The sequence below is a fragment of the Camelina sativa genome, chromosome 16 (genome assembly GCF_030686135.1).
Source record: "Camelina sativa cultivar CO46 ecotype springtype chromosome 16, ASM3068613v1".
Classification (NCBI taxonomy): domain Eukaryota; kingdom Viridiplantae; phylum Streptophyta; class Magnoliopsida; order Brassicales; family Brassicaceae; genus Camelina; species Camelina sativa.
This window is the reverse complement of record NC_141895.1, coordinates 27,640,928-27,664,115: the sequence shown is the minus strand read 5'-3', so window position 1 is coordinate 27,664,115 and position 23,188 is coordinate 27,640,928. Positions and strand designations below refer to the sequence as shown.

At 37.1% G+C, this 23,188-nt stretch overlaps 2 protein-coding genes, 1 long non-coding RNA gene, 1 other non-coding gene and 2 pseudogenes across 19 annotated transcripts; 2 read left to right on the top strand and 4 right to left on the bottom strand.

Moving 5' to 3' along the window:
* The first annotated feature begins 1,792 nt into the window (after positions 1 to 1,792).
* Positions 1,793 to 8,361, top strand: LOC104752355 (uncharacterized). 15 transcript variants are annotated; one of them, XR_015583455.1, is made up of 15 exons: positions 1,793 to 3,241; positions 3,366 to 3,435; positions 3,578 to 3,665; positions 3,838 to 4,119; positions 4,962 to 5,067; positions 5,226 to 5,428; positions 5,530 to 5,620; positions 5,730 to 5,886; positions 5,962 to 6,187; positions 6,288 to 6,330; positions 6,812 to 6,853; positions 6,944 to 7,343; positions 7,435 to 7,487; positions 7,633 to 7,694; positions 8,038 to 8,361. It is a non-coding gene; the product is annotated as an uncharacterized LOC104752355 (long non-coding RNA). The 15 variants fall into 15 exon arrangements; XR_015583453.1 differs by lacking the exon at positions 3,366 to 3,435 and adding an exon at positions 3,436 to 3,478 and having other exon boundaries at positions 1,793 to 3,365; XR_015583456.1 differs by lacking the exons at positions 1,793 to 3,241; positions 3,366 to 3,435; positions 3,578 to 3,665; positions 3,838 to 4,119 and adding an exon at positions 4,601 to 4,738.
* Positions 8,362 to 10,057: 1,696 nt separating this feature from the next.
* LOC147926029 (uncharacterized) lies at positions 10,058 to 11,614 on the bottom strand (annotated as a pseudogene).
* A 279-nt stretch (positions 11,615 to 11,893) lies between these two features.
* On the top strand, positions 11,894 to 15,825 carry LOC104752354 (protein SUPPRESSOR OF npr1-1, CONSTITUTIVE 1-like; annotated as a pseudogene). Its single transcript, XR_015585049.1, has 5 exons — positions 11,894 to 11,999; positions 12,485 to 13,130; positions 13,226 to 14,353; positions 14,435 to 14,737; positions 14,830 to 15,825. The product of XR_015585049.1 is annotated as a protein SUPPRESSOR OF npr1-1, CONSTITUTIVE 1-like (transcript).
* A 1,012-nt stretch (positions 15,826 to 16,837) lies between these two features.
* On the bottom strand, positions 16,838 to 16,910 carry TRNAR-CCG (transfer RNA arginine (anticodon CCG)). The gene has a single exon. It is a non-coding gene; the product is annotated as a tRNA-Arg (tRNA).
* An 810-nt stretch (positions 16,911 to 17,720) lies between these two features.
* LOC104752353 (thiosulfate/3-mercaptopyruvate sulfurtransferase 1, mitochondrial) lies at positions 17,721 to 21,085 on the bottom strand. The gene is made up of 12 exons (XM_010474464.2): positions 20,696 to 21,085; positions 20,275 to 20,466; positions 20,128 to 20,187; positions 19,915 to 19,977; positions 19,482 to 19,606; positions 19,213 to 19,375; positions 19,034 to 19,093; positions 18,649 to 18,707; positions 18,448 to 18,529; positions 18,292 to 18,355; positions 18,140 to 18,207; positions 17,721 to 18,069 (listed from the first exon to the last, which is right to left on the bottom strand). The coding sequence occupies exons 1-12, from the start codon at positions 20,798 to 20,800 to the stop codon at positions 17,962 to 17,964; spliced, it is 1,149 nt and encodes a 382-aa protein (XP_010472766.2). The 5' UTR covers positions 20,801 to 21,085; the 3' UTR covers positions 17,721 to 17,961.
* Positions 21,086 to 21,250: 165 nt separating this feature from the next.
* Positions 21,251 to 22,943, bottom strand: LOC104752352 (transcription termination factor MTERF8, chloroplastic-like). Its single transcript, XM_010474463.3, has one exon. It carries the CDS (start codon positions 22,575 to 22,577, stop codon positions 21,411 to 21,413), a length of 1,167 nt encoding a protein of 388 aa, XP_010472765.2. The 5' UTR covers positions 22,578 to 22,943; the 3' UTR covers positions 21,251 to 21,410.
* Between the last annotated feature and the right edge of the window lie 245 nt (positions 22,944 to 23,188).

The following is a 23,188-nucleotide window of genomic DNA, read 5'->3' as shown; positions in this document are numbered from 1 at the left end:
TAGTTGTTTCATTTTGTCCATAACTCATATATTGAAGCACGCCTCCAACCATTTTAGATATTGCAACTACATAACCATGATTCCAATGTATCATCGGTTGTTTGCTACAAATCAAAGATGAAGCTTTTGAAATTTACTAAGATCGAAAGGGAAATAATAATGATAATTTTCACATAGAGAGTTCTAGAGTAGTAGTAAGTAGCATTTTTGTACTAAACCTTGAAAAAAAAACGTTCTAGTCCAAAGCATCATTTTGCTCAATATCATCTTCATTCAAGACCTAAGTCAGCAAAAAAGAGGTGAGTCAATTTACACAAACGACATCTTTACCTCAATTAGACCTGCGATTCTAAAAGAAGTTAATGAACTTTGTCATGCCTAAGTTGCTCTTTCGTGAATTTTATTAATATTTTGTATATCAGACGACAATTGTGTGGTTAGGGAGGGACTTACTTGAGAAATTGATATCTCTATGTCTCTATTCTCTTCTTCCTTCATCTTCACATCTCTCTCTCTCTCTCTCTCTCTCTCCCTTTCTCCCTCTCTCTAAACCAACTTAATATAAAACAAATAAATAATTTAAAACCAAATAAATATTTATACTTTAACCAAAATATATATATATATATATAATTCATATAAATATCACAAATAAAGATTTTAAAAATATTAAGTAAGGGTATTAAGTAAATATGAAAACTAAGATTAGAGTTTTAAACTTTATTTACAATCAAATATTGCAATGAAACAATCTTGTTAAAACAAAAAAAAAATTATATTTGTATAATGGCTTTTCGAGCCGGTCCGAGCCCATTGGGTTAAGTCAAACTCTTAAGCCCGAACGGACTTAGTCCAAAAAGCCCAATTTTCTGGACATATATTTAAGTCCGAGCTTAGTGTTTTTCAAAGTCGGGTCAGGCCGGACCAGCCTTCGGGCTCTCGGGCTTTTCGGGCCGGTCCGAGCCCCATTGGACTAAGTCCTAAAACTCTTAAGCCCGAACGGGCTGAGTCCAAAAAGCCCAATTTTTTGGACATATATTTAAGTCCGAGCTCAGTGTTTTTAAAACCGGGTCAGGCCGGACCAACTTTCGGGCTCTGGGCCTAATTGATATGTCTAGTGTCACATAGTTTTTTTATTGGTTTAGAAATCTTAATTGTATTAATTCAAATGTTTTTGTTGGCTATTGATTTTAATCGATATGTTAACACGAGTTTGAATGTTAAAGCTGATGTGTCATCACATGGTGAAAAACAAAGGACTTTTATTGTATTGATTGATCACCCTTTCCTAGAAGAGGTTCATTCATTAAGATATGTTGTTGGATTGTGTAACAACAACCATAGTGGCCAAAAACTATATTTAGTTTACCCAAAAGAAAAAAGAAAAATAATTGCTTGTGAAATAATTAATTGTTGTTAGACACCAAAGGCCCAAACATAAATTTAGCTGGACCGGCCATGATAGTAGAAAAGAAATAAAAATAATAGCAAAGAATATAAAAATGGAAAGAGAGGAAATAGAAAAAAGTAGCTAGATGATGGATCATGAATCAAACGGTTCAAATTTAACCAATAAAGTCATCGAACATCCAGGCGTAAAAGGAAATAAGAAAAAAAGACAATAAAAAAAAGGAAAAGTCAAAGAACGCCAGCTAGACAAGGGAGTCAAAGTTGGTTGACGACCGACTTTATAACTATAATCTTGACCGCTGAAACCTAACGCGATAAAATCACGACCGTCAATAGCTTTTATACTTTTATCTATAAATAGTGGTGATCCCCTCTTTTCTCCGAACCACATCTTTCATTCTTGTGTTGGTCTCTCCTCTCTGTTACGTCTCTCTACGCTGTTGATGGACGATTCTTCTAAACGCACGCGTCTTTGAGATTTTCTGAATCGATCATCGTCGTTCCTACTTCTGGGTTTTCACTTTTCATTGATGATTGATATTTTCTAGGGTTTGGTTCCTAAAATTGCATCGGTGGATTTACTTTTTTTCGCTCTGTTATTTTTAGATTGTGGATCGATGCTTTGATCAGTCGGTGATGGATGGTTTCGATGGTGTTCTTCCTCTGGTTTTTGTTTTATTTTTTCGTAGCGAATTATGATCCGATGATCATCGCTTTCGATTCCTGAAACTTTCAACTCCTAGGCCTAGTGTTATGATTTCTAAATTGATTTTGTCTTCTCGTTATGTTTTTTTTTGGTAGATTGTGTATGATTCTATGATCCGCCGTGATATAAATTTTTGGATCCTTTGTCACGCGTTTTCTCTACGCTAAGTCTTCAATCGTATTTTGATCCGATTCGTTCTCGCTTCTGAATTTTCCACTTTTTCTAATTCATGTTGTTGATGATTTAGATTGTGGATGATAATACTATTGTTCGATTGGTGATTGAGGAGAAGTCTTAGATCGATCGGTGATGTTTTGATTGATCCTTGTCACGCTGTTGGATATTGTTCCTCCTTCCTCAATTCTTAGTTCCTAAACCTTTTTTTTGTTTTGTTTCTTTCCTCTTCTTCGTTTCTAGATAAGCGACATCTCTCTCTCTCTCTTTCTCTCTCTTTCTCTCTTTGATGCAGATCGTGGAGGCAACGGGATTGCTCTGTTGAATCTTTTTTTCTCACCTGTCTTTTGGTTTCTTCTGTTTTCTCGTGCTTTTGAACTTACTTGTTATAATCACGATTTCCTCTGTTCTATTCCGTCTCAGTTGATCTTGGAAGGATGTGTCGTCGCTCCCTGATGTGTTACTTCGTGGGCGGTTTTCTATTTACCTTTGTTTCCTTTTCAGGGTTGTTATATTACTCTTGTTTTCCCTCTGATTTTTGTTGGTGAACTTTTTGGTTTAGATCTTTGAGGTTGAAGGCATTGTCAAGGGAAGGATGGCTTGCGTTTATTTTCGTGTTTCTGGTTACTTCGCATCTATACTACACCTTTCTGCTATTGGTTGATTTATTTAATTTTGAATATTGTTGGTTCTGTCCTCTGTTTGTCTTAATTTGTTTTCCAGATTTTCTACATCAACGCCTCTCTGATTCTCTGCTGCCCACACACATTCATTCATATGAAAGATGATCTTAAAATTCCCTACACACATATACATTCATATTCTTTGTGCTTTTTTTTTGTAACTAGTTTTTGAATGCTTATATGTCTTTTAGGCCTGCTAAGTCTGAGCTCTCTGATCCAGAAGGTTTGACATGTGATTTATTGAGGTTTTCGTTCCTCTTTCCCTTGGGTATATTTCTGTAATCTGTTTGATTTCATATACTACCTTGATTTTGAATTTTTGTTTCCTGAGTTATAGACTGCGCCACTTGGGATTCTTCAAGATCATTTGGATTTGTTATTGGATGTTTCAGGTTAACAGTAGTGTCGCGTAGTGATGCTGGCATTTATGTGTTATGCTTAAGACCCCTTCTTTTGATATAGGTAGTGGAGGTTCTAAAAGAGAGAAACGTCAGGCTACTTACTGGTTTCGTTCCGTTGTCTTATATGTTTAGTGTTTGATCATTCTCTCATATGCATGTGACGGTGTTTTTTTTTTTTAAGTGAAATGTTCCCTTCTTTATAGGTGTATATTTTGAGCTTGAAAGATGTCTTTGATCTTGTGCTTCCCTATTACCTCTCTGGCGGTTCCTTATCCCCCTTTGTTTTTAATGGTCTCTTATTTCTCTGTTACTTTGTTTTTTTTGGATAAGGATGTGTTGCATATAATATCGTATTTCTGGTTCCTTCGCATCTATGCACACCTATTTCCCTGTGGATTGTTTAATTCTATAATCGTTATTGTTGGTGAGATATGAATTGTCCTCTTGTTTCTGTGTTTCCCAGATTTTCTTCACCAATAACTTCATTCCATTTCGTAATTCACACACTCAGACTAAAGATGAGCATAGATCATAGATTCCTCCCAAACGAGTTTCTGGTTCCTTCGCATATATACTCCTTTTTACAATTGGTTGATTTATTTAATTTTAGTTATTTTTGGTTAGGTTTGATCTGCCCTCTGTGTCTTATTGTGTTTTTTCAGATTTTCTACATCAATCGCTTCTCTGTTTCTCTGCTGTAACACACATTTATATGAAAGATGATCTTAAATTCCCTTCCAAACGAGTTTGTTCATATACTTTATCCTTTTTCAATAGTTTTCTTATTGAATGTTATTCTGTATTTTAGCTCTGCTAATTCTGACCTCCCTGATACAGAAGGCTGGACCTGCATTAACAGTAATGTCTGTTTCATCTCCCTAGTGATATTGGCATTTATGTTTTATACTAAGTGTCTGTCTTCTGTTATAGGTAGTGAGGTTCTAAAGGAGAAAAACTGGTTCTTTTCCCCTTTATTTATGTTCGTATTATCTCTCATTCTACATATATGTTATGTGTTTGATCATACTCTCGTATGCTTTTGACGGTGTTTTATATGTGAAATGCTCCGCTTCGTTATAGGTATATTGCGCTTGAAAGATGTCTTTGATCTCGTTGTTCCCTGTTACCTCTCTGGCGGTTTTTATCCCCCTTTGTTTTATTTTTAGGGTATCTTATTTCCCAATTACTTGATGTTTTTTCTTTTCTTATTTTTGGAGAATTTTCGATTTAGATCGTAGAAGTTCAAGTCATTTTGGGAGAGAAGGATGGGTGCCGTATAATAATATCGTGTTTCTGGTTCTTTCACATCTATACACCTTTTTACCTATAGATTGTTTTATTTAAAATTGGGTATTATTCGTGAGGTATGATTTTCCCCCTTTGTCTGTGTTTCCCAGTTTTTCTTTCACAACTCACTTTATTATATGTCCGTATACAAACTCAGATTAAAGATGATCATAGAGTCCTCCCAAACGAGTTTCTGGTTACTTATTATATATAAACTTTTCTGCTATTGGTTGATTTATTTAATTTTGGTTATTGTTGGTTAGGTTTGATATGTCCTCTGTGTCTTATTCTGTTTTCCAGATTTTCTACATCAATCATTCTCTGTTCCTCTGCTGTTTGCACACATTCATATGAAAGATGCTCTTAAATTCCCTTCCGAACGAGTTTGTTCTAATACTTTTGCTTTGTAAGTAGATTTTGTTTTGATTGTCTTTTATTTCTGCTAAAAGTCTGAGCTCTCTGATGCAGAAGGGTGGACCTGTGTTTATTTAGGATTTCCTTCTTCTCTCCCTTGAGTATATATCAGCATTCTGTTTCCATAGAGTTTGTTATTGGATGTTTCAGGTTAGAAGTAACGTCTGCTGTTATTGGATTACCCTGTATTTCTGCATCGGGAGTTTCGCTAATTACGTTTACAGCTTGCCGGGAGAATTTGGTGCTTCCATCTGTCGTTGATTCAGGTTTTAGTTGATGGATTTAGTTTTTGAATTGAACAGCGTCCAGTCTGAGCTCCTCTTATGCAGAAAGCTAGACATGTTGGTAGTCAGGTTTTCGTTCTTCTTTCCTTCTTAGATCTTCTGCAATCTTTTGATTCACAATTCCTGGATTTTGAAGTGTGTTTCGCTTACTGAGCCATGGACTGTGACAGTGGGGAGTTTCTTTTGGCTTTTTGGTGTGTTGAGGATTCGAAGGAGCCCGACTCCCTTTTGATTTTTTTGACATCGAAGGTTGAATTTGCAGTAGGTTTTTAACCTCTGGTGTGTTTTGCCTTTTTCTGTTTTGATGACCACTATATTTGATGAAGACGTGCTCAGATATCTTCCCCTCCTTATCTGCTTGTGCTTGTAGTTTGCTGCATGTTTTCTATAGTTGGTACTAATCGCTTCTACTTGAGATGAAGTCATTATCGTTGCATCCGGGTTTGATTTTGCAAAGTGGTAGTTCTGTTTTGGCCTGCTTGCCTACACTCGTATCTGTACATCATGAATTTGTGAAGTAGATTCAGGTCAGATGTTATGAGTTCTTTGGCATCTGATTATCGCATCTCTGTTGATTTGTGAATTACTTCTGACTGTTGTAGTTTACTGGGTATTCAAGAAAAGGGAGCTTCAACCTCCATACTAATTGACGGGTTCCCATCCTTTCTTCCTTGTTTCTGCTTTTACGAGGCTATTTATTTTCTCAGAGTTGATGCTATTAATTTTGATTTCATAGTCTTTTGCTTCTCTCTGAGTGGAAATGTGCTACAGATTTTGAGGATCCAGTATATTAACCTATGAGTTGGGTCTCTTCTCCAGCAAGACAAGGTAACATCGAAGGTTCTTTCAGTATCACTCATCGGTTTTGTATAAGACCTTTTTGTTTTGGTGACTCTTCTATTTCATGGTCTCTGCCTCTGGGGATTAGTTGTGCAGGATGGTTGAAGCTCTGTAGGTTGACTTCTCTGAAGGTGTGGTTACCATACTTGTTCTATGGATTTTAGTCTTCTGTACTTTTGATGATGATTCTCAGTTTCGCAGCAATATCTGGTTAATGTTCGGAATTTTTGAAGATTTTCAGCTTTTTTATTGTACACTACGTGGATTTTAGGTTTCATCAGATACCTCAGTATTTTTGTCATGAAAAGGCTAGTCTGCCAGAATGAGTTGTTTAGTTAATTTCTAGGTACTTACACAGGACATTAGATTTCTTGGTATTGTCAGAATTTGGTTGGAATGAATCTTGTGATTCTGGGGAACACGTGCAAATATTTTTGAGGAGTTGTGGTCCTCGTATCCTCTTCAGTTTGTTATTTTGATGTCATAGGCTCATAGAAGGTGAAGAGCATCTTGGTTTTGATGATAATGGTCTTTACGTCTGACATCTGACATTTGATGATGAAGTCAACAATTGATTTTGTTTTGGTGATACATAATGTTGTTGGATTTCAGGTGAGGCTTAATTTTATGGAATCTTCTTACGAATGATCTCAGGTGGTTAGTGTAAACTGAAAACATCACCTCCCTACTTCTGGTAAAGATGTTGATTACTAATGTTGTTAGATTGTTACCTCCAAATCCTAGATCCTTTCTTCCTTGGACGTATTGGCTTGCAGGTCAAAACTTTCTGTCTATCAAGATAATGTACCTCCATTCTGGTTACTTTTAGTCAACGATTGGGGAAGTGATGTTTTCTCAATTCTCATCATCTCTTGAACCTTAATTGCTCTGTCACACATTGAAGCCTATGTTGGGTTTGCAGTTTGTGAAGTTTCCATGGGAAGGTCTTTGATGTTCACTGAAGTTGATTTTATTCCTGAAGAAGGATGTGTTTCCTATATGTTAAGAAAACGCAACGTAATGATGGAAGCTTTTTGTTCTTCTGAATTATGACGTGTTGCCATACCAACTGTTTGGTAAAGTACTTGTGAGAGATATTTTTCCTGTAAGTGAGTGATATGTTTTGCTGGAAGGGGCTATACAAGTGAGTGTTGTTTACGGATTTACTGAGACGATATATATTGAAAATATAAGCTTTGTGCCTGATTGGCTTAATTGCTCAACATTTTGTGTAGGAAGACACGACTCCGAGAGGCTTACAAGCTTCGACACAGGATGAAGTTAAAAGGTCATTGAAGTGTCTATTCTGTTTCACTCTTGCGGATCTTAGTTGCCTTGTTTTCTCGTTGGTTCATGTATTACTTGACGCAAGTCTTAACACTTAACCGGGATCTGACCGAACTCTTGTGATTTCCGGACTTGAACATGTGCAGATCTCAGGCCTTTATCTTGTGCTGTGGATTGCTTTTGTTCAAAGAATGGAGTATGCTATTAGGTACGGATGTCATTTGTCATTACTTGATTAAGAAAAGTCTTCGGTATTATTGCCTCTGAAGGTTCGCAGACTTTGAAGGTTGAAAAGCATTGGTGATAATGGTCCTTAACTTTGAGGTTGGGTGGTTAGACTGTGTATGTTGTCGGTTGTTCATGTGAGATTTAAAACTTTGTGGTCTTTTTGCTACCATTCTTAGTTTAGTCTGCGAACACACTGCTGGTGAAGAGGTTGATAGTGATAAGTAGCTGGATTGTTGTTCCACTTCCTTGGTCTTAGGTTAAAGCTAGTGTAACGATACTGATTTCAATGAAATCACTGATGTACCTTTTTCTGCTTACCACAGGATCGCCTAGATCAGTCATGGGACCTTTGGTGTGGTTGCTTTGACTTGCCTCTACAATTGCGAAAATGATGATTTCTCATTGCTCGGAACTTAAGAGGATCTTCATTTTGATGCGGTTGTTATTACACATTGAAGCCCACGCTAGTGTTGCAGTTTCTGAATTATTCATGGGAAGCACTGTGATTGGAGTAGACTGAAATTGATTGAAGTTTGTTAATAGTGAATTTGTACAGTTATGTGCTTTTGTATATTATCTATTCTCCGAGTGAACTGAAGTCCGAAGAATGGCTTGAAAGCCACTATCTCGCAAAAGTTGATCAAAAATGCCACCTTTCTATTTTTTATTTCATTTAACAATATTTTTTAAACGAAAAATAAAGAAAGAGTCTAAAAACCTTTTATTAAAAAACAAAATTACATACCCAACCAACTTATTTGACCCAATTGGAATATGACCTATAATCTGACCCATTTATCCAAAATCTAAATTGAGCCCCACCAAATTATCCTAATTGTAACAGAGAAGAGAGGAGAGGATTTCTCCATCGCCGACCCTCGACTTGTGTTCCTCTCTTTTCCGTTTCCCCTCCCAATTCTGACAGAACCCCTTTTCCAACAAGTTTGTCCATTTTCCGACAAGTAAACGCGAATCGACAAGGTCCAGCGTTAACTCTTCTCTCGGCTAGTTATCTATTCCGTCGACCCTTCTCCTCGACGAGGTCCGACTGTGTTCTTCAACTTCTTTGTAAGATCGGTTGCCTACTTTCATCTTCTTTGTCGAAATTAGCATCTTAACAGTTAGTTTCTATCATATTCAGTCTTAGGTAATCATATTAGTGGCGATTTATCATGTTGTGTTTTGGTTGTTCTTTGGTATTTTTCATAATGTAATTTGTTTTGTTTTGGTTTCTTTTTGTTGTTAGCAATGACTATTGTAAGAGACGGTGGTAGAGTATATGATTCGACAGAAAGAGCAGTTGAAGAAATAGGAGAAGCTCTAAACGAAAGTAATCCTCTCACAGAACCATCACCTCCCACAGAATTAATCGTTCAGTTGTACTTTCGTTGAATACTTGTTGCAGGTTGTGTGTACTTTGGTAGATTTGAGTAAACGGTACAACTATGTCGCAGTATTTGGTCTTATGGTTAAAACTGATGTTGTTGTAGGAACTGATCTGATTGGTATTGTACTTTCGTTGAATACTTGTTGCAAGTTGTGTGTACTTTGGTTGAATTGAGTAAACGGTACAACTAGGTCGCGGTACAACTAGGTCGCAGTACAACTAGGTAAAACTGAGAACATTGGTACAACTGAGAACATTTGTACAACTGAGAACATTAGTACAACTGAGAACAAATACATCATGATTTTAGAATAAACAGAACACTTGGAAGAAAAACAAAAAAAACAAAAAAAAAATATCCAACGTTTTTCTAATAAAATAACAGCGCACGTGTAGGTGTGTAGGGTTCTTTGATAAATGGCGGCGTAATTTAGTCATAGTTGTACCTGGGTGTACAGTTGTATTATGCTCGCTATAGTTGGACTTTAGAGATATTGGTGTATTTGTGGTTGGACTTGAATAATGTATACTCTGATGTAGTTGGACACATTACTTCATATCATTAATTATCATCTAAAAGGTTTGGATAAGATAAATTTTCAAAAATTATAATTTCCATAATCATTTGGATAAAATAGGTTAAGTTGTAGAAATTGTTCCTTATATTATTAAGAGTGTTTAAATGGAAGATGTTTTACTGAAATACATAATTTGAATTATTTTATAAGTTTTGGATCAGATTGGTATTCTTGTACAAGTGTTATTATTATTGTAACTAATTTATTGTTTTGTAATCATAATTTTACTTAACAACTACTTTGTCATTAAGTCATAGTTGTACCTAGTAGAACCTGGTTGTACCCAAAAATAGAGAATCGAAACACGAGTACAGATTAAGTCATAGTTGTACCTATTAGAACCTGGTTGTACCGAATACAAGAGAATCCAAACACGAGTACAGATTAAGTTTTACTTCTACCATAATACAAAAAATCGAAGTACAATGCAAAGACACAGATTAAGAGGTTTTAGGAGGCTGCAACCAATTGTCCAAGTTTATGTCAGGCCGAGACTTGTTCCTCTTCTTCCGATAACGTTCTCCCGAAGATAAAAAACGCTTTTCTTGAGTTCTTCCATTTTTAGGAGTGTACTCTGGAGGTAAGGCGAACATTTGACGTTTTTCTTCAGGAACACTCCAACTCGACTCATGCGACACTAAAAATATCGTTCTATAAGATTCCAATGCCCAAGTCTCTATCAAATAATAAATCGAGCATAACTCATGGATTTGGATATTCATATTTCTTCCTTCCTTCCTCATCAGGTTCCTGGTTGCGGCAATCACATGAACACAAGGATACTTGTCTATATCACTAACATGTTTCTTACCTCTCAAGACAGTAGAGTATGACAACTGAAAACCAAGTCTTCTTTGCACGATGTTCATGATATTTTTAGGAGTAGGGGTGTCGAATTGACCTGGATAGTCATCATGCAAAATAGATGCTACTAATCGTGTTGACCCTTTTTGTTTACCAATGCTTGTACTCGCGACACATCGAGAGCATGTGTGCATCTTTCTGTGTACTCTGACACTAAAATAGTCAGAATTCTTAACTCTTGCAACATGTAAATACCACTTACAACCTTTTGAAGCTTGCTTGCATCTTAGCATAAGACGGTCCGCATCCGACTTAAATGTTTTAATATTAAAGCAGTTCTTATTTTCAGCTCTATGAACCAGATCTTGCACAGCCTCCTTAGAGCAAAATTCTTGATTTATTTCAAGACCTGTACCATCTTCCCATTCTTTAAACTGACTTTTTTCGACATTAGATGGGAGCTCTACATACTCATGCCTATCATCCATATCTGAATCTGAAACATCAGCCACAGATTCATTTATTTGTCCTACATTCTCACACTCTTCATTAACAATAATCTCTTCATTAACAAAACTCTCCAACACCTCCTCAATAATCGGCTCATTTTGTTGTTCACACGGTTGAAAATAGTTAGAATGCCAGCATTTTCTACATCAACAGCTTTGCCATATGAAACCAGCTCCCCATAATTCAAACCAACTGAACTTACTCGCTCTACTCTTGAAAGTTGCGCAACCCTCTGGTTTGCTTCCAAATTGCTAAATAACTCTACATGCAACACAGGTTTAAGTCCTTCTTTATCCACTGATGTTAGATAGACAAAACGTCCTCGTCATCTACAATATACCACTCACTCCGAGCATTAGATAGACTATAGCTCAATTTCAACATACCCTTCGTTTCATCTATCCCAATCTTCCTCCTTATCTTATCAACTAACACCGAGAAAGTTATTTGCTCCAAAGAAGAGGTCTTAAGTGATATAGCGTATAAACCATTTTTTGCAATCCATTCATGCTCCTCTGAATAATGCCCTCCATAATCAAAATGAACGTTTATGTGTATGCTTTTCATTGCCTCCTAAAAATAAAACACAATAAATTCAAACACAATTCTTATTTACACACAATTCATCACAATCAAACCAATTGTACATTTTTTCCAAATAACCTACTTTTCATATCAAATCCCTAATTTAACTTCCCCCAAATTCTCTAACAATAAGGAAAAGAGGCCAACCTAAACCCACACGCGGCGTTAGGATGCGGCGACGTCAGAAGAGCTGGAGTAGGCGAGCTTACCAAGTTTTCCGACGTCCCACGACTTGAGGAGCTGCGTCTCGGAGCATTACGACCAGAGGAGGAAGGAAAGAGGAGGTTGAGCAGCTAAGTAAGAGAGGAGCAAAACATGGGTCAGTTTACAAAGAGAGGACGAGTTATGTTCGATCGGTTTCACTTTGCTGAGAGAGGAATCGAAGGAATTGAAAAAGGGAAGAAATTATCGGAGAAGAATCGTGGAACTGGGGGAGAGGGAAGAGAGATTTGATTTTTTATTTCTTTATTTTCATATTTTTCAGATTATATTTAAAAAACAAAATAAAATAAAATCATTTCATTAAAGTTAAAGAGGGAATAACATATTATGAGGGCATACTAATTATATAGTGGCAACGCTGATTTTTTTTTTTTTAATTAGTGGCATATAAGACTTTACCTCACTAAGTCTTGTTCGAGAAGTCTTGGACGTATAAGATTCTGTTTTGTAAGTGTTAAAAGATCAAATTCCATTCGCTTTTAAGATTGTTGCTTCTGTTATTATTGAGACAGTTACGTTATTTAACTTCTGAGCAGTTGAGCTTTTGCTAATCACAGGGTAATAAAATTTCAACGATCCATAAACTAATCGTGTCGGTCAAAGAGTCAATGTCCGTGTGGTCCCTCTCCTGTCCGTATCTGAAATCTGACTTTATGAATAAGTGAGTCACTTGAACGACTATAGTACTATTTTCTCTTCTTCATCTTTGTACGGCTGTGGTTGTTTTCTTCGGTGTTTTTTCTTTCCTCGTCGTCTGCTTGGGACTACGGCGTCTCCTTCACTTTCTTCAAAGAAAAGAAAAAGCAACGCAGCTTCAACATCCTGTGACTTTCACAGGTGTTTCTCCGGCGGCGGAAACATTGGCTTCATCCTCGTCCCGGTCCTTGTGGAAGTACCATGTGTTCCTCAGCTTCAGGGGAACAGATGTACGCAAAGGATTCCTCAGCCATCTCTACAAAGCTCTCACCGACAAGGGGATCCACACTTTCCGTGACGATACAGAACTCCAGCGTGGGAATTTCATCAGCCCGGCGCTCTTGGAAGCGATTGAGCAGTCAAGATTTGCAGTCGTTGTGCTCTCCGAGAAATACGCGACTTCTCGCTGGTGTTTGCAAGAGCTTGTGCACATCACAGATTACGTCGAGAAGAAACGCCTCGAACTCATCCCCGTTTTCTTCGGTGTTGACCCTTCACATGTGAAGAAACAATCTGGGAATTTCGCCAAGGCCTTTGCTGAACACGACAAGAGACCTGAAACAAACACAGTGAAAACATGGAGAAATGCCATGGCCAAAGTAGGATTGATCTCTGGCTGGGATTCCAGGAACTGGTGAGCAAGCTAATTTAGAGTCCTTCTAGTGAACTTTACATACAAATTTCATTGTTTGAGAACTGAACTGTGAGGGTCTGTTTATCTTGATTTAGGAACGAGGAGTCGAAGCTTATCGAGGAGCTTGTTCAAGATCTTTCAGACAGATTGTTCTCACCAATGTCTTCCAATGATGCTACTGGTGAATTGATAGGAATGCGTACACACATGAGAAGTATATATCCGTTGATGAGCGTAGACCCTAATGATGTCCGAATGATCGGAATTTGGGGAATGGGTGGTATAGGCAAAACCACCATCGCAAAATATGTCTACAAAGTCTTCTTGAGCGAGTTCGATGGTGCTTCCTTGTTAGAGAATGTGAAAAGAGACTTTAAACGATATGGTCCATCGCATTTACGTGAGAAAATCTTGTCAGAAATCTTCCGCAAGAAGGATCGGACATGAATACATGGAATAGAGATTCTGATGTGATGAAGGAACGATTATGTGTCAAAAAGATTCTTCTTGTTCTTGATGATGTTGACGATATACAACAGCTAAAAGAACTGGCTGGAAGTCCTGAGTGGTTTGGACCAGGAAGCAGAATCATTATCACCACTCGAGACAGGCGTGTTTTAGACCTGCATGACGTGGAACGTCGTACCTATGAAGTGATGCCTTTGAGGAGCACCCAAGCACTTCAGCTCTTTAGTGGGCATGCTTTCAAGCAACCTCGTCCATGTGAAGATTATAGAGAGCTTTCAATAGATGTTGTGAAGCAGCTTGGTGGTCTTCCATTAGCACTTCAACTCGTAGGAGGATCTCTATATCGCCGGGAGCTGGAATTCTGGGAAGACAAACTGGATTTGCTGAGAAAGAATAGCGATAACTCACTGTTGAAGGCGTTAAGAGCAAGTTATGAGGCATTGGATGACCTAGAAAAGAAGATCTTTCTTTACATTGCGCTCTGTTTCAACGGAGTGAATATGGACAGAGTTAGAAAAGTATTAGACCTGTTTTTCGTGTCTTCCAGGCGCAGAGCGTTGCCCACCAGACCGAGTATTACAGCTCTGATGGAGAAGTGTATGATTAGCCGGTCAAACACAAATCGACTATGGGTCCATGACTTGCTCCAGGACATGGCTGTGGATATCATATGTGAAGGCAGAGATGAAAGGCCATGGAAACGTTTAATGCTGTGGGATTTTGAAGATATCAATCACGTTTTCTCCACCAACGCGGTACGCTAATCATCTTTTATTAAGCTCAATCTTATGTCCCATTCTTGGATCACGAAATTTGAATATTTATTTTATCTCTAGGGAGATGAAGCAATTGAGGTGGAAAGAATATTTCTGGACATGTCTAATGGAAATGAGCTCAACATAACCCCTGAAATCTTTAGGAGGATGCCAAATCTCAAACTACTTAAATTTTATACCAATTCCAGCATTGGACAGAGCAGAACAAGGATGTTAGATGGCCTAGACTACCTCCCTACGCTGCGGTATCTTCGGTGGGATGCTTATAATCTTAAATCATTGCCATCTCAGTTTTGTATGACTTCTCTAGTTGAACTCAACCTCTCACAAAGCTCGATAGAAACAGTCTGGAGTGGAACTCAGGTACCATTTTGATGTGGTACCCAAAGGAGCTCTCTTCTTCTCCTCTTGATTTAATCTTGCTGATGCTTCTTCTCTATGTTATTACGATGCAGGAACTTGCAAACTTACGGAGCCTAAACCTCACAAGCTGCAGAAACCTTACCGAGTTTCCAGACCTTTCGAAGGCGACTAATCTTGAGAGTCTGAAACTCTCCAATTGTGATAACTTGGTTGAAATCCCCGAGTCCTCCCTTAGACAACTCAACAACCTCGTCCACCTAAAACTGAGCAACTGCAAGAAACTAAGGAGCCTCCCAAACAACATCAACTTAAAATCCCTCAGGTTTCTTCGTCTGAACGGATGCTCTAGCCTGGAAGAGTTTCCATATATCTCAGAGACTGTCGAGAAGTTGCTTCTGAACGAGACAACTATTCAACAAATCGAACGTCTTTCTCGTCTCAGAGAGCTACATCTCTCCGGCTGCAAGAGACTGATGAATCTCCCAGACAGCATGAAGAACCTGAAGTCTCTCACTGATCTCAGCCTTGCAAACTGTCCTAACGTAACAACATTCCCAGAAGTCGGAACAAACATACAATGGTTGAATCTGAACAGAACAGCAATAGAAGCAGTGCCTTCAACAGTAGGTGAAAAGTCAGAGCTTTTTCATCTCAATATGTCTGGCTGTGACAGGCTCATGAACCTTCCTCCAACGCTAAAAAAACTGGCACAACTTAAGTACTTGTATCTTCGTGGTTGCATTAATGTCACTACGTCTCCTGAGCTCGCCGGTACCAACACAATGAAAGCATTGGACTTACATGGAACATCAATAACAAATCAATTGGTTGACTCCACTAGTGATGAGCCTCCTCGGTGTGAAGTACCTGTTATTAGACGGTTCTTTATGAAACAAATTCGAGAACACATAAAGAAGCGTAAATCCAACAGATGATTATGATCAAAACAGAGTCCTTTTGGCTTAGATAACGTGATCAACCAAATGACTCTAGTATTCTAAAGAACTGCCACATAAAGCTTCGTCTTGGCCATGTAGACTTTATCGTATGTATTAAATTAATCATATATTTTATTATACACCATAAAATAATTATAACGTATATTATAGTACACTAGAAAATTTCAATCATGGAGCTGTTATGATCGTTCTTTTTTTTTTTTTTTTTAATTATTATAGTACACTAGAACGTTTATATTACGTTGGCTTGTGTACGAGGGAACTATTATAAAGGTTCCGTTAATCAAATGGTAAAAATTGTTTACATACAAAACAAAAAAAAGAGATTGCATTACAATATTACCTTTTGGTGAACTCATGTATGCATAATTTAAACATTATTTTTTTTTCTTCTATTTGATACTTTTATTCTTTTATTATATTTATAATTTAACATTCAGTTACTTTTTAGGATATACTGTTTTGATGAATGGCTCCACATCATCAAATTAAAAACTTCAGATCAACTTAATGATTTATCGTTTCTATTATAAAAATAAATCGTAATATCTAAGAATCAAATGATCAAATTGATGTAAAATATAACTTTTTAACACAACCACTTTGATATAATCGCTTTCACAAAGGATCAAATTATGTTGGTATATATCAAATTATTAGTTGACTAGATGATGAAATTTTGAAATATCAAAAATTGCATGAGGTAGGTCATAACAATAGGATGAAATGTGAAGATTTCGGAAATCTCTTAAAGAAAAAACAAACAAGGTTGGATTTGACCATTAAAGAGGTGGAAAATATCTCATCAAATAAATAAAAAAATTGTGATTCTTGTGTACAAAATATCTCATCAAAAATATCTCATAGTTGAATTTAATTATTCTATACAAAATATCTCATCAGTTTGTTTTTGTTTTTTAGATATACAATTCATTTCTTAATTCTGCAAAACAATCTTATTTTTTAATCAATTTCTTGTGTGGACATTTCATTTAGTGTTTTTTTCTTTTTTTCTTCAAAATAATTCACCTCTGTAGGAAACTTTAATCAATACGAAATATTAAACTTATAAATTTTGAAAAATTAGTTGCTAGAATTTTTTGAAAACCAAACATAACTAATATTGAATAAAAAAATGAAACGACCACGGTGGGACTCGAACCCACAATCTCCCGCTCCGGAGGCGAGCGCCTTATCCATTAGGCCACGCGGTCTTCTTGCAATCTTCTAACTGGTACCTTATATAATGCTAGACATTTTGATCCCCTGTGATATCGTAACTTTTCGGTTCACTTGCAATTACTAGTTACTCCAATGTGTTGTTGTTATGTAAAGCATATGCTAAAAAAACTTGTTTATTATGGCTAGGCCTGGGCATTCGGTTAACCATTCGGTTTCGGTTCGGTTGTATTCGGTTTCGGTTATTTTGGATATAGTAATATAGTAACCATTTGGATATTTATGAAATTTCGGTTTAGTTCGGTTCGGTTTCTTTCGGTTCGGTTTCGGTTTGGTTATTTAAATAAATAACCATAACTAACATAAATTATATTAACATTAACCAAATAAACCAAATATAACCAAAACTAACCGAATATAACCAAAATTAACCAAATATACAATAACAAAAATACAAAAAAGGGAAAAATATTGATTCAATTTTACAAAATAGTATTTAACTTTGTAAATTCAAAATAATAACATTTACATATATTGATTATTTAAAATATTTAATTGTTTTGAATCTAGAAATAATTTATATTTTAAGTTTATTTTATAGTTTTGCATAATATTAAGTATATAATATTTGATATCTTCTAGGTTTTCGGATATTTCGGTTAACCATTTAATTGTCGGTTCGGTTCGGTTCGGTTTCGGTTAGTTTGGATATAGATTTTTACTAACCATTCGGGTATTTGAAGAATTTCGGTTCGGTTCGGTTTAGTTTTTTTCGGTTCGGTTTCGGTCGGTTATTTGGTTATCGGTTATTTTGCCCAGCCCTAATTATGGCCTCAAAATCTCTGTTTGAGAATCATAAACAATATTCTGTTTCTTGATTTTATTCGGAAGATGGATCCAGAACAAAAAAAGAAAAAGAAAAAACCAAGTTCTATAAATACAGTCCTCTTCTAGTTGAGGGTTGAGGCAAATTTAAAGCCAGCAATTGGATTTTTGATTACTTCACGCCATTTCCTCAAGTTAAACATCATAATTATTTTCTTCTGTGGCTTGTAATCTTGTCGCTAGTCTTTACCGTGGAGACTTTCATGAAGAAGATTCATCACCCTCTATGGGCAAATCTGGTTGTGTCGCCCATTCAGTCCACGACCCATCATAGACCGGCACGTCGGTTTTCCCCAACCGGTGAAGCCCCTAACAGAGAAAGTCACTAAGTCAGTCTCCTCTCCGTTTACATATAATCTCAAATAAGAAATGGAGTTACCATTGCCAGGATGCAAGCTGATACGCCGGTCCCACAAGAGGCCATAATAGGCTTGTCCAATGAGACATCTACAACAAAAAGGCGAGATCATATATATATAAAATAAGATTGTGAAGCATTCTTCAAGTGGAGATGATGATGAAATAGTTTACCTTCTTGTTCAAATCGTTTTTTTAGCTCTTCTGCTGGTAACAGTGTTTGCGAAGAATCAAACATCTGCAGAAAAGAAGAAACTTTTATCACTTTAACGCTGGGGACAAGATGCAGGGGAAGTGAGGTATGGAAACAAATTCTCTAGCGTGGTTTACCTGAGGGTAAGGGACACATTTGCTTCCAGGTATATGCCCACTTCTTATTCCTTTACGGGGTTCTGGAGCAGTACCATCAAATCTGCGAAAAAAACCCGTAAAATATCAAAAGCTACATCGAGTAAGAACTTAGTACCAAGGGAATAAGAAGTGTACTAAATCATCATTCCACACAAGTAATAACTTGGCAAGTCATAGTACCTGGCTTTGGAACGAGCGTCTATGTGTTGGAAAGTCGGGTCCTCCATATTGTTCTTGACCTGTAAATTCACCAAAGAGAGTTATGACATAAAGTAAGAATCTGAACAAGTTATTAGAACACAAACGCAAACTCAAAACCAGGTATCTACAGACATCAATCTGCCAGCATACTGAAACTTCTAGTATATTAAATATTGTCACAATCACAATTCTGAAAGATGGGGTATTAATATAGACCAAATTAAAGAACTTGAAGTTGAGTCATCTTTAGGATTCTCTTACGAAGAAGATTCAAATTTATGGTACAATAGACAGAAAATGATAGAAGAAATAATCAAATCATATAACATTAAAGCCAAGACAAAACCATTCAGGAAATGCTAACCTGATCAAGTGTCCACACTAGATGTGGCTGGAACTTTGTCTGAAAGGTTATTGGACTAACCTGTACAATCACGAGAGAAAATATTGATATGACGAAAAAACATATCTTATCTGCTAAAACCTCATCATGTATCTACAGAAATACGAACTACAGAACCATTATCCAAAAGAACAACTTACGGTTTGTCCTTGATAGATTTTCTCTATGGCCTCAATTGCGGCACTAGCTTTCAAAATAGCATCACCTGATGCACTAGATTCAACATCATAACCTGACGCACGCCATCTTGGTAGACCTCCATCGAGTACCCAAACTTTGTCATGTCCAAAAACTCGGAACATCCTATTTAAGGGTAAAGAAAAGAAGCACATATCAATTTTAACAAAAACTGAAAAAGACACCAAACAAAGCAAAAAGATTTGAAGAACAAATGAGAACCATAACTCACCACCATACTCGGGCTGCACTAAAGACCCCCTTTCCATCATAAACAACCACTCCATCTTTGTTATCAATTCCAAGTGCAGAACAACCCGCAGCAAAAGCTTCCTCAGAGGGCAACATATGTGGCAGCTGTAACAAGTAGTTGATATATCATACAATACTTAAGATGACTGTGTTACAAATAAGATCGAGCCAAAAGGATGTCTTAATGAAAACTCATGATAACATATGTTAATAATGAAGACTTCTCATTTGATCTTACTAAAGAAACAGCTATATGCTGTATACACACTATCTTGAAAATGCCAGCAAAGGAAGATAATATATATATATATATATCGACACTTATTCATAAAGTCGATATCAGTGTGAAGTGAGAACTTCAAAGTAAAGAACACGGGTACATCTTCCATAAAAGAAAAGATGGTGATACTTACACTAGTTCTTCGATCTGATATTCCATCCAAATCAAAGAAGAGAGCGCGGGGAATATGAGCAACCTATAGGAGAGGATCAGTGTAAGTCCGTCAGTATCAAGTAGTGTACTAACTCTACTACTTAAGAGTGCTTGCGCTAATCGAGAACGAAGACAACACAAACACTTGTGAAATCCAAGAGCTTCTCAATAATATATTTGCTCATACTCTCACCTGATATTCTTGGATCGGATTTCTCTGTTCATCTGGCATGTACCACGAAGCATCCAAAACCTGAGCATGATTGAGAACAGGTAAGTTTGAGTATGACAGAAAAAAGTATTCAAGAAGTCAAACAGTCACCAAAGGGCAGTCAGTCACCTTCAAATCAGGCTCTCTAAGATTAGCATGAAGCCAATCAACAGAAACAACAGGTTCACTGGTTGATATGGATGAGGTAGAGTAACAGGCTTTTGTACCAACTCTAGTATAAGCCATGGCTCGACGAGCCCATGTGGTTGATTTATAGGCTGTAGAAGCAACGCCTAATTGATGAGAGTAGAATGCTCTCTTCTGCAATTACCATCACATACACACAAGAAAGGCAAAAGAGTCAGATTTCATATACAGAGAACCAAGTTGAGCAATTTACATAATTTTCACTCCTTAATTTCCGATTTATCAGTAAAAATTCAAACTTTTGACAATCCGATGAACGACCAGAACCCATAGAAGCTAAAGCAGCTATGAAACGAATGAACAATTGAGAATGGATCGCGAATCAAAATCGATTTCGACTTACAGTGAGAAAGGCGGCGGTCGTTTGGGGAAGAAGAGAAGACAGAGGAGGAGTAATCAGGCGGTGAGTAGCAGCCAAGAAACTTCTGGAGAAAAGGATCGAGGCCATAATAATATTACCTCAATTCTCAAATACAATGCAACTCAACTGAGAGAGAGAGAGAGATGTGTTGTGTTGGCTTAGAAAGACGCCAAAATTTTTGATGTCAGGTCAGATTGATTCTCTTCAACTACTAAAAAACGCAAAAAGGTTGCAGCTTTGGAAACGTTTTTATTATTAAAAAAAAAAATAAAAGAGAGAGAGAGAGATTTTGTCACTGCCGCCACGAACGGGGTCAGGAAGAGAGACACGTCGAGTCTAGGGCGTCTTCGGCCGTTTCGCAAAACGTGGTTCGTCGCGTTTTGTGTGTTTCAATACTTTTCTATTCCGGTTTAATTAATCTAAACTAACCAAATCCAAACCGTAAAGGAAAACCAACTGATTTAATTTGTTATATCCAAATAAACCCCGAAACACAATGCTAACCAAAAGCAAAATAACCTCAATAAAAACCGCATCAAACCAAACCAAATGATTTACCATTATATAAAGAACACCATAATTTGCAATGTGGACCTTCTACAAGATTGGGAAGATCGAAAATTTCACACAATGTTACATCTGTAATCAACAAATTCAGAGAAACTAAGAAAGAAAGAAAAAATGAAAAGAGAGAGATTCAAAAGGGGAATCCTGTACGGATGAATTTCTTGGATTTCTCAGCCAAACGTTTCATGTTTTTGGATTTCTCATACAACTCCATCAGCTCGTCTGCAATATCTTGTGGATGACACATTACATAAACCTTCAAGAACCGTTTCTCGCTCATCCTCAGCGCTGTGAAAATGTTCACTTCTTTTATTAGTGGCTTTAGACTCATTTCCAAGACTCTCTTAACAAGATCCGCACGAGGTTTTAGTTGAGTCTCGAGGTTAAGGAGAAGCAAAAAGGGGTGCTTAAACACCGAATGAGCTGGAAGTTTCATCGAGGCTATGACGAAAGTCATGTTTCTCTGAACTTTCTCAACTGAGAGGGTGAGAAGAATTGGGCATTTTCCACAAAGATGCCAAATCTCATCTTCCGAGAAGCCAAACTTTTCCAAGTTTCCAAGTTTCTCTTGGATTGTCTCCATCCTCGAGACTCCGATGAGTGTTGCAACATATTTAAACATCTTGGATTCACTTGTGACCCCAGTTTTCTGAATGTACCCAAACTTGTCTTTGTTAAAGTTTGTTCTTGGGATCAACGTGGGTCGAGATATCAACATTGCGACAAGATCCTGTTGACTAAAGCCCAACTCTTTGTAAGACTCTATAGCAGGTTTGATCTTGTCATCGAGGTCATACAACATGAGTGACGGGTTCCTGATAATGACTCTGCGCAACACCTCTTTTGACCCCAAAAACTCCATGAAGTAGTTTATCCTTTCATCAAGGACAAGGTGAATACGGCAGCTAAAGAACCTCGGACGAAAATTAACAATCTTGACAAGGTCTGAGGACGTGATCCCCAGTGGCTTAAGAAGACTTAACTTAAACTCCAGCTGAGCAACATTGGCTCTCTGCAAAGCAGGCCTGCGAGCAAAAAGCTTTGATATTTCATCATCATCACAACCCCATCTTCTTAGAACTTGTAAAGGACTAATATTTCTGTGATTAGACGATACAACCGAGAGCTCAGAATCCTCAGTGCATTCTTCAGGTTCGTTCAGGCATAACGTCGAACACTTGGTGGTAAAAGTAGCGGGTAAAGGAATTCTGAAACTTGCGTTTCTGATGAAGCTTGAATTAGTAATAAACAAGAATCTGAAAACCGTTAAGACATCTCTCTTCCTCGTTGAAAGCATTTAGAAGGTTTTCGATCCCGAGAGATTAACAGAACCACCAGACTGAATAAACAAAGTGGAGAAATTAAAGGAGCAAAATTTTCGCCAAGAATCAGCAAATCAAGCACTGAAACGCGTATCCAGATGCTTCTTCCATTCAATTTCCGGAACTAAGAAACTGCTACAAGAAGAAGAAGAAGAAGAAGAAGTGGAATAGTTTTTTCTCAAGACTCTTGAGTCTGGCACGGAAGCGAGAGTAGGGTAGTAAATAAATAATGTGGTCGAAAATGTAATTAGATCTTAAATATTGGAGTATTTTTGTAATTTACAGTAAGTGTGAAGTTGGAAAACGTCGCCGTTTCGGTTTTTTTGTGCTTCTCTTTGAAGTTTCTCACTGCAACTTATTGTGCAAGAAACCTAAAGCTGAAAATCTTCACTTTGGTTCATCTCTCTCTCTTGCGTCCAGTTTGAGCGAGAGAGCTGATCGTTGGATTCGATTTAATTCCCTTACGATTCTAAATTCGGATAGTTACCTTGTCGTTTTCATCTGTCCCTTTTTTTCATTCTAAGTATTAAAGTATTTGTCAGATTTAATAGCTTCAGTGTACTTGCTCAGACGTAATTTCGTTCCA

Coding starts and splice junctions, on each gene's coding strand:
- LOC104752352 (XM_010474463.3), bottom strand. CDS start 22,577: ATGCTTTCAACGAGGAAGAGAGATGTCTTAACGGTTTTCAGATTCTTG.
- LOC104752353 (XM_010474464.2), bottom strand. CDS start 20,800: ATGGCCTCGATCCTTTTCTCCAGAAGTTTCTTGGCTGCTACTCACCGC. Junction 18,208..18,291: donor AAAACGATTTGAACAAGAAG/GTAAACTATTTC, acceptor TTTTTGTTGTAG/ATGTCTCATTGGACAAGCCT. Junction 18,070..18,139: donor CAGCTTGCATCCTGGCAATG/GTAACTCCATTT, acceptor TTTCTCTGTTAG/GGGCTTCACCGGTTGGGGAA.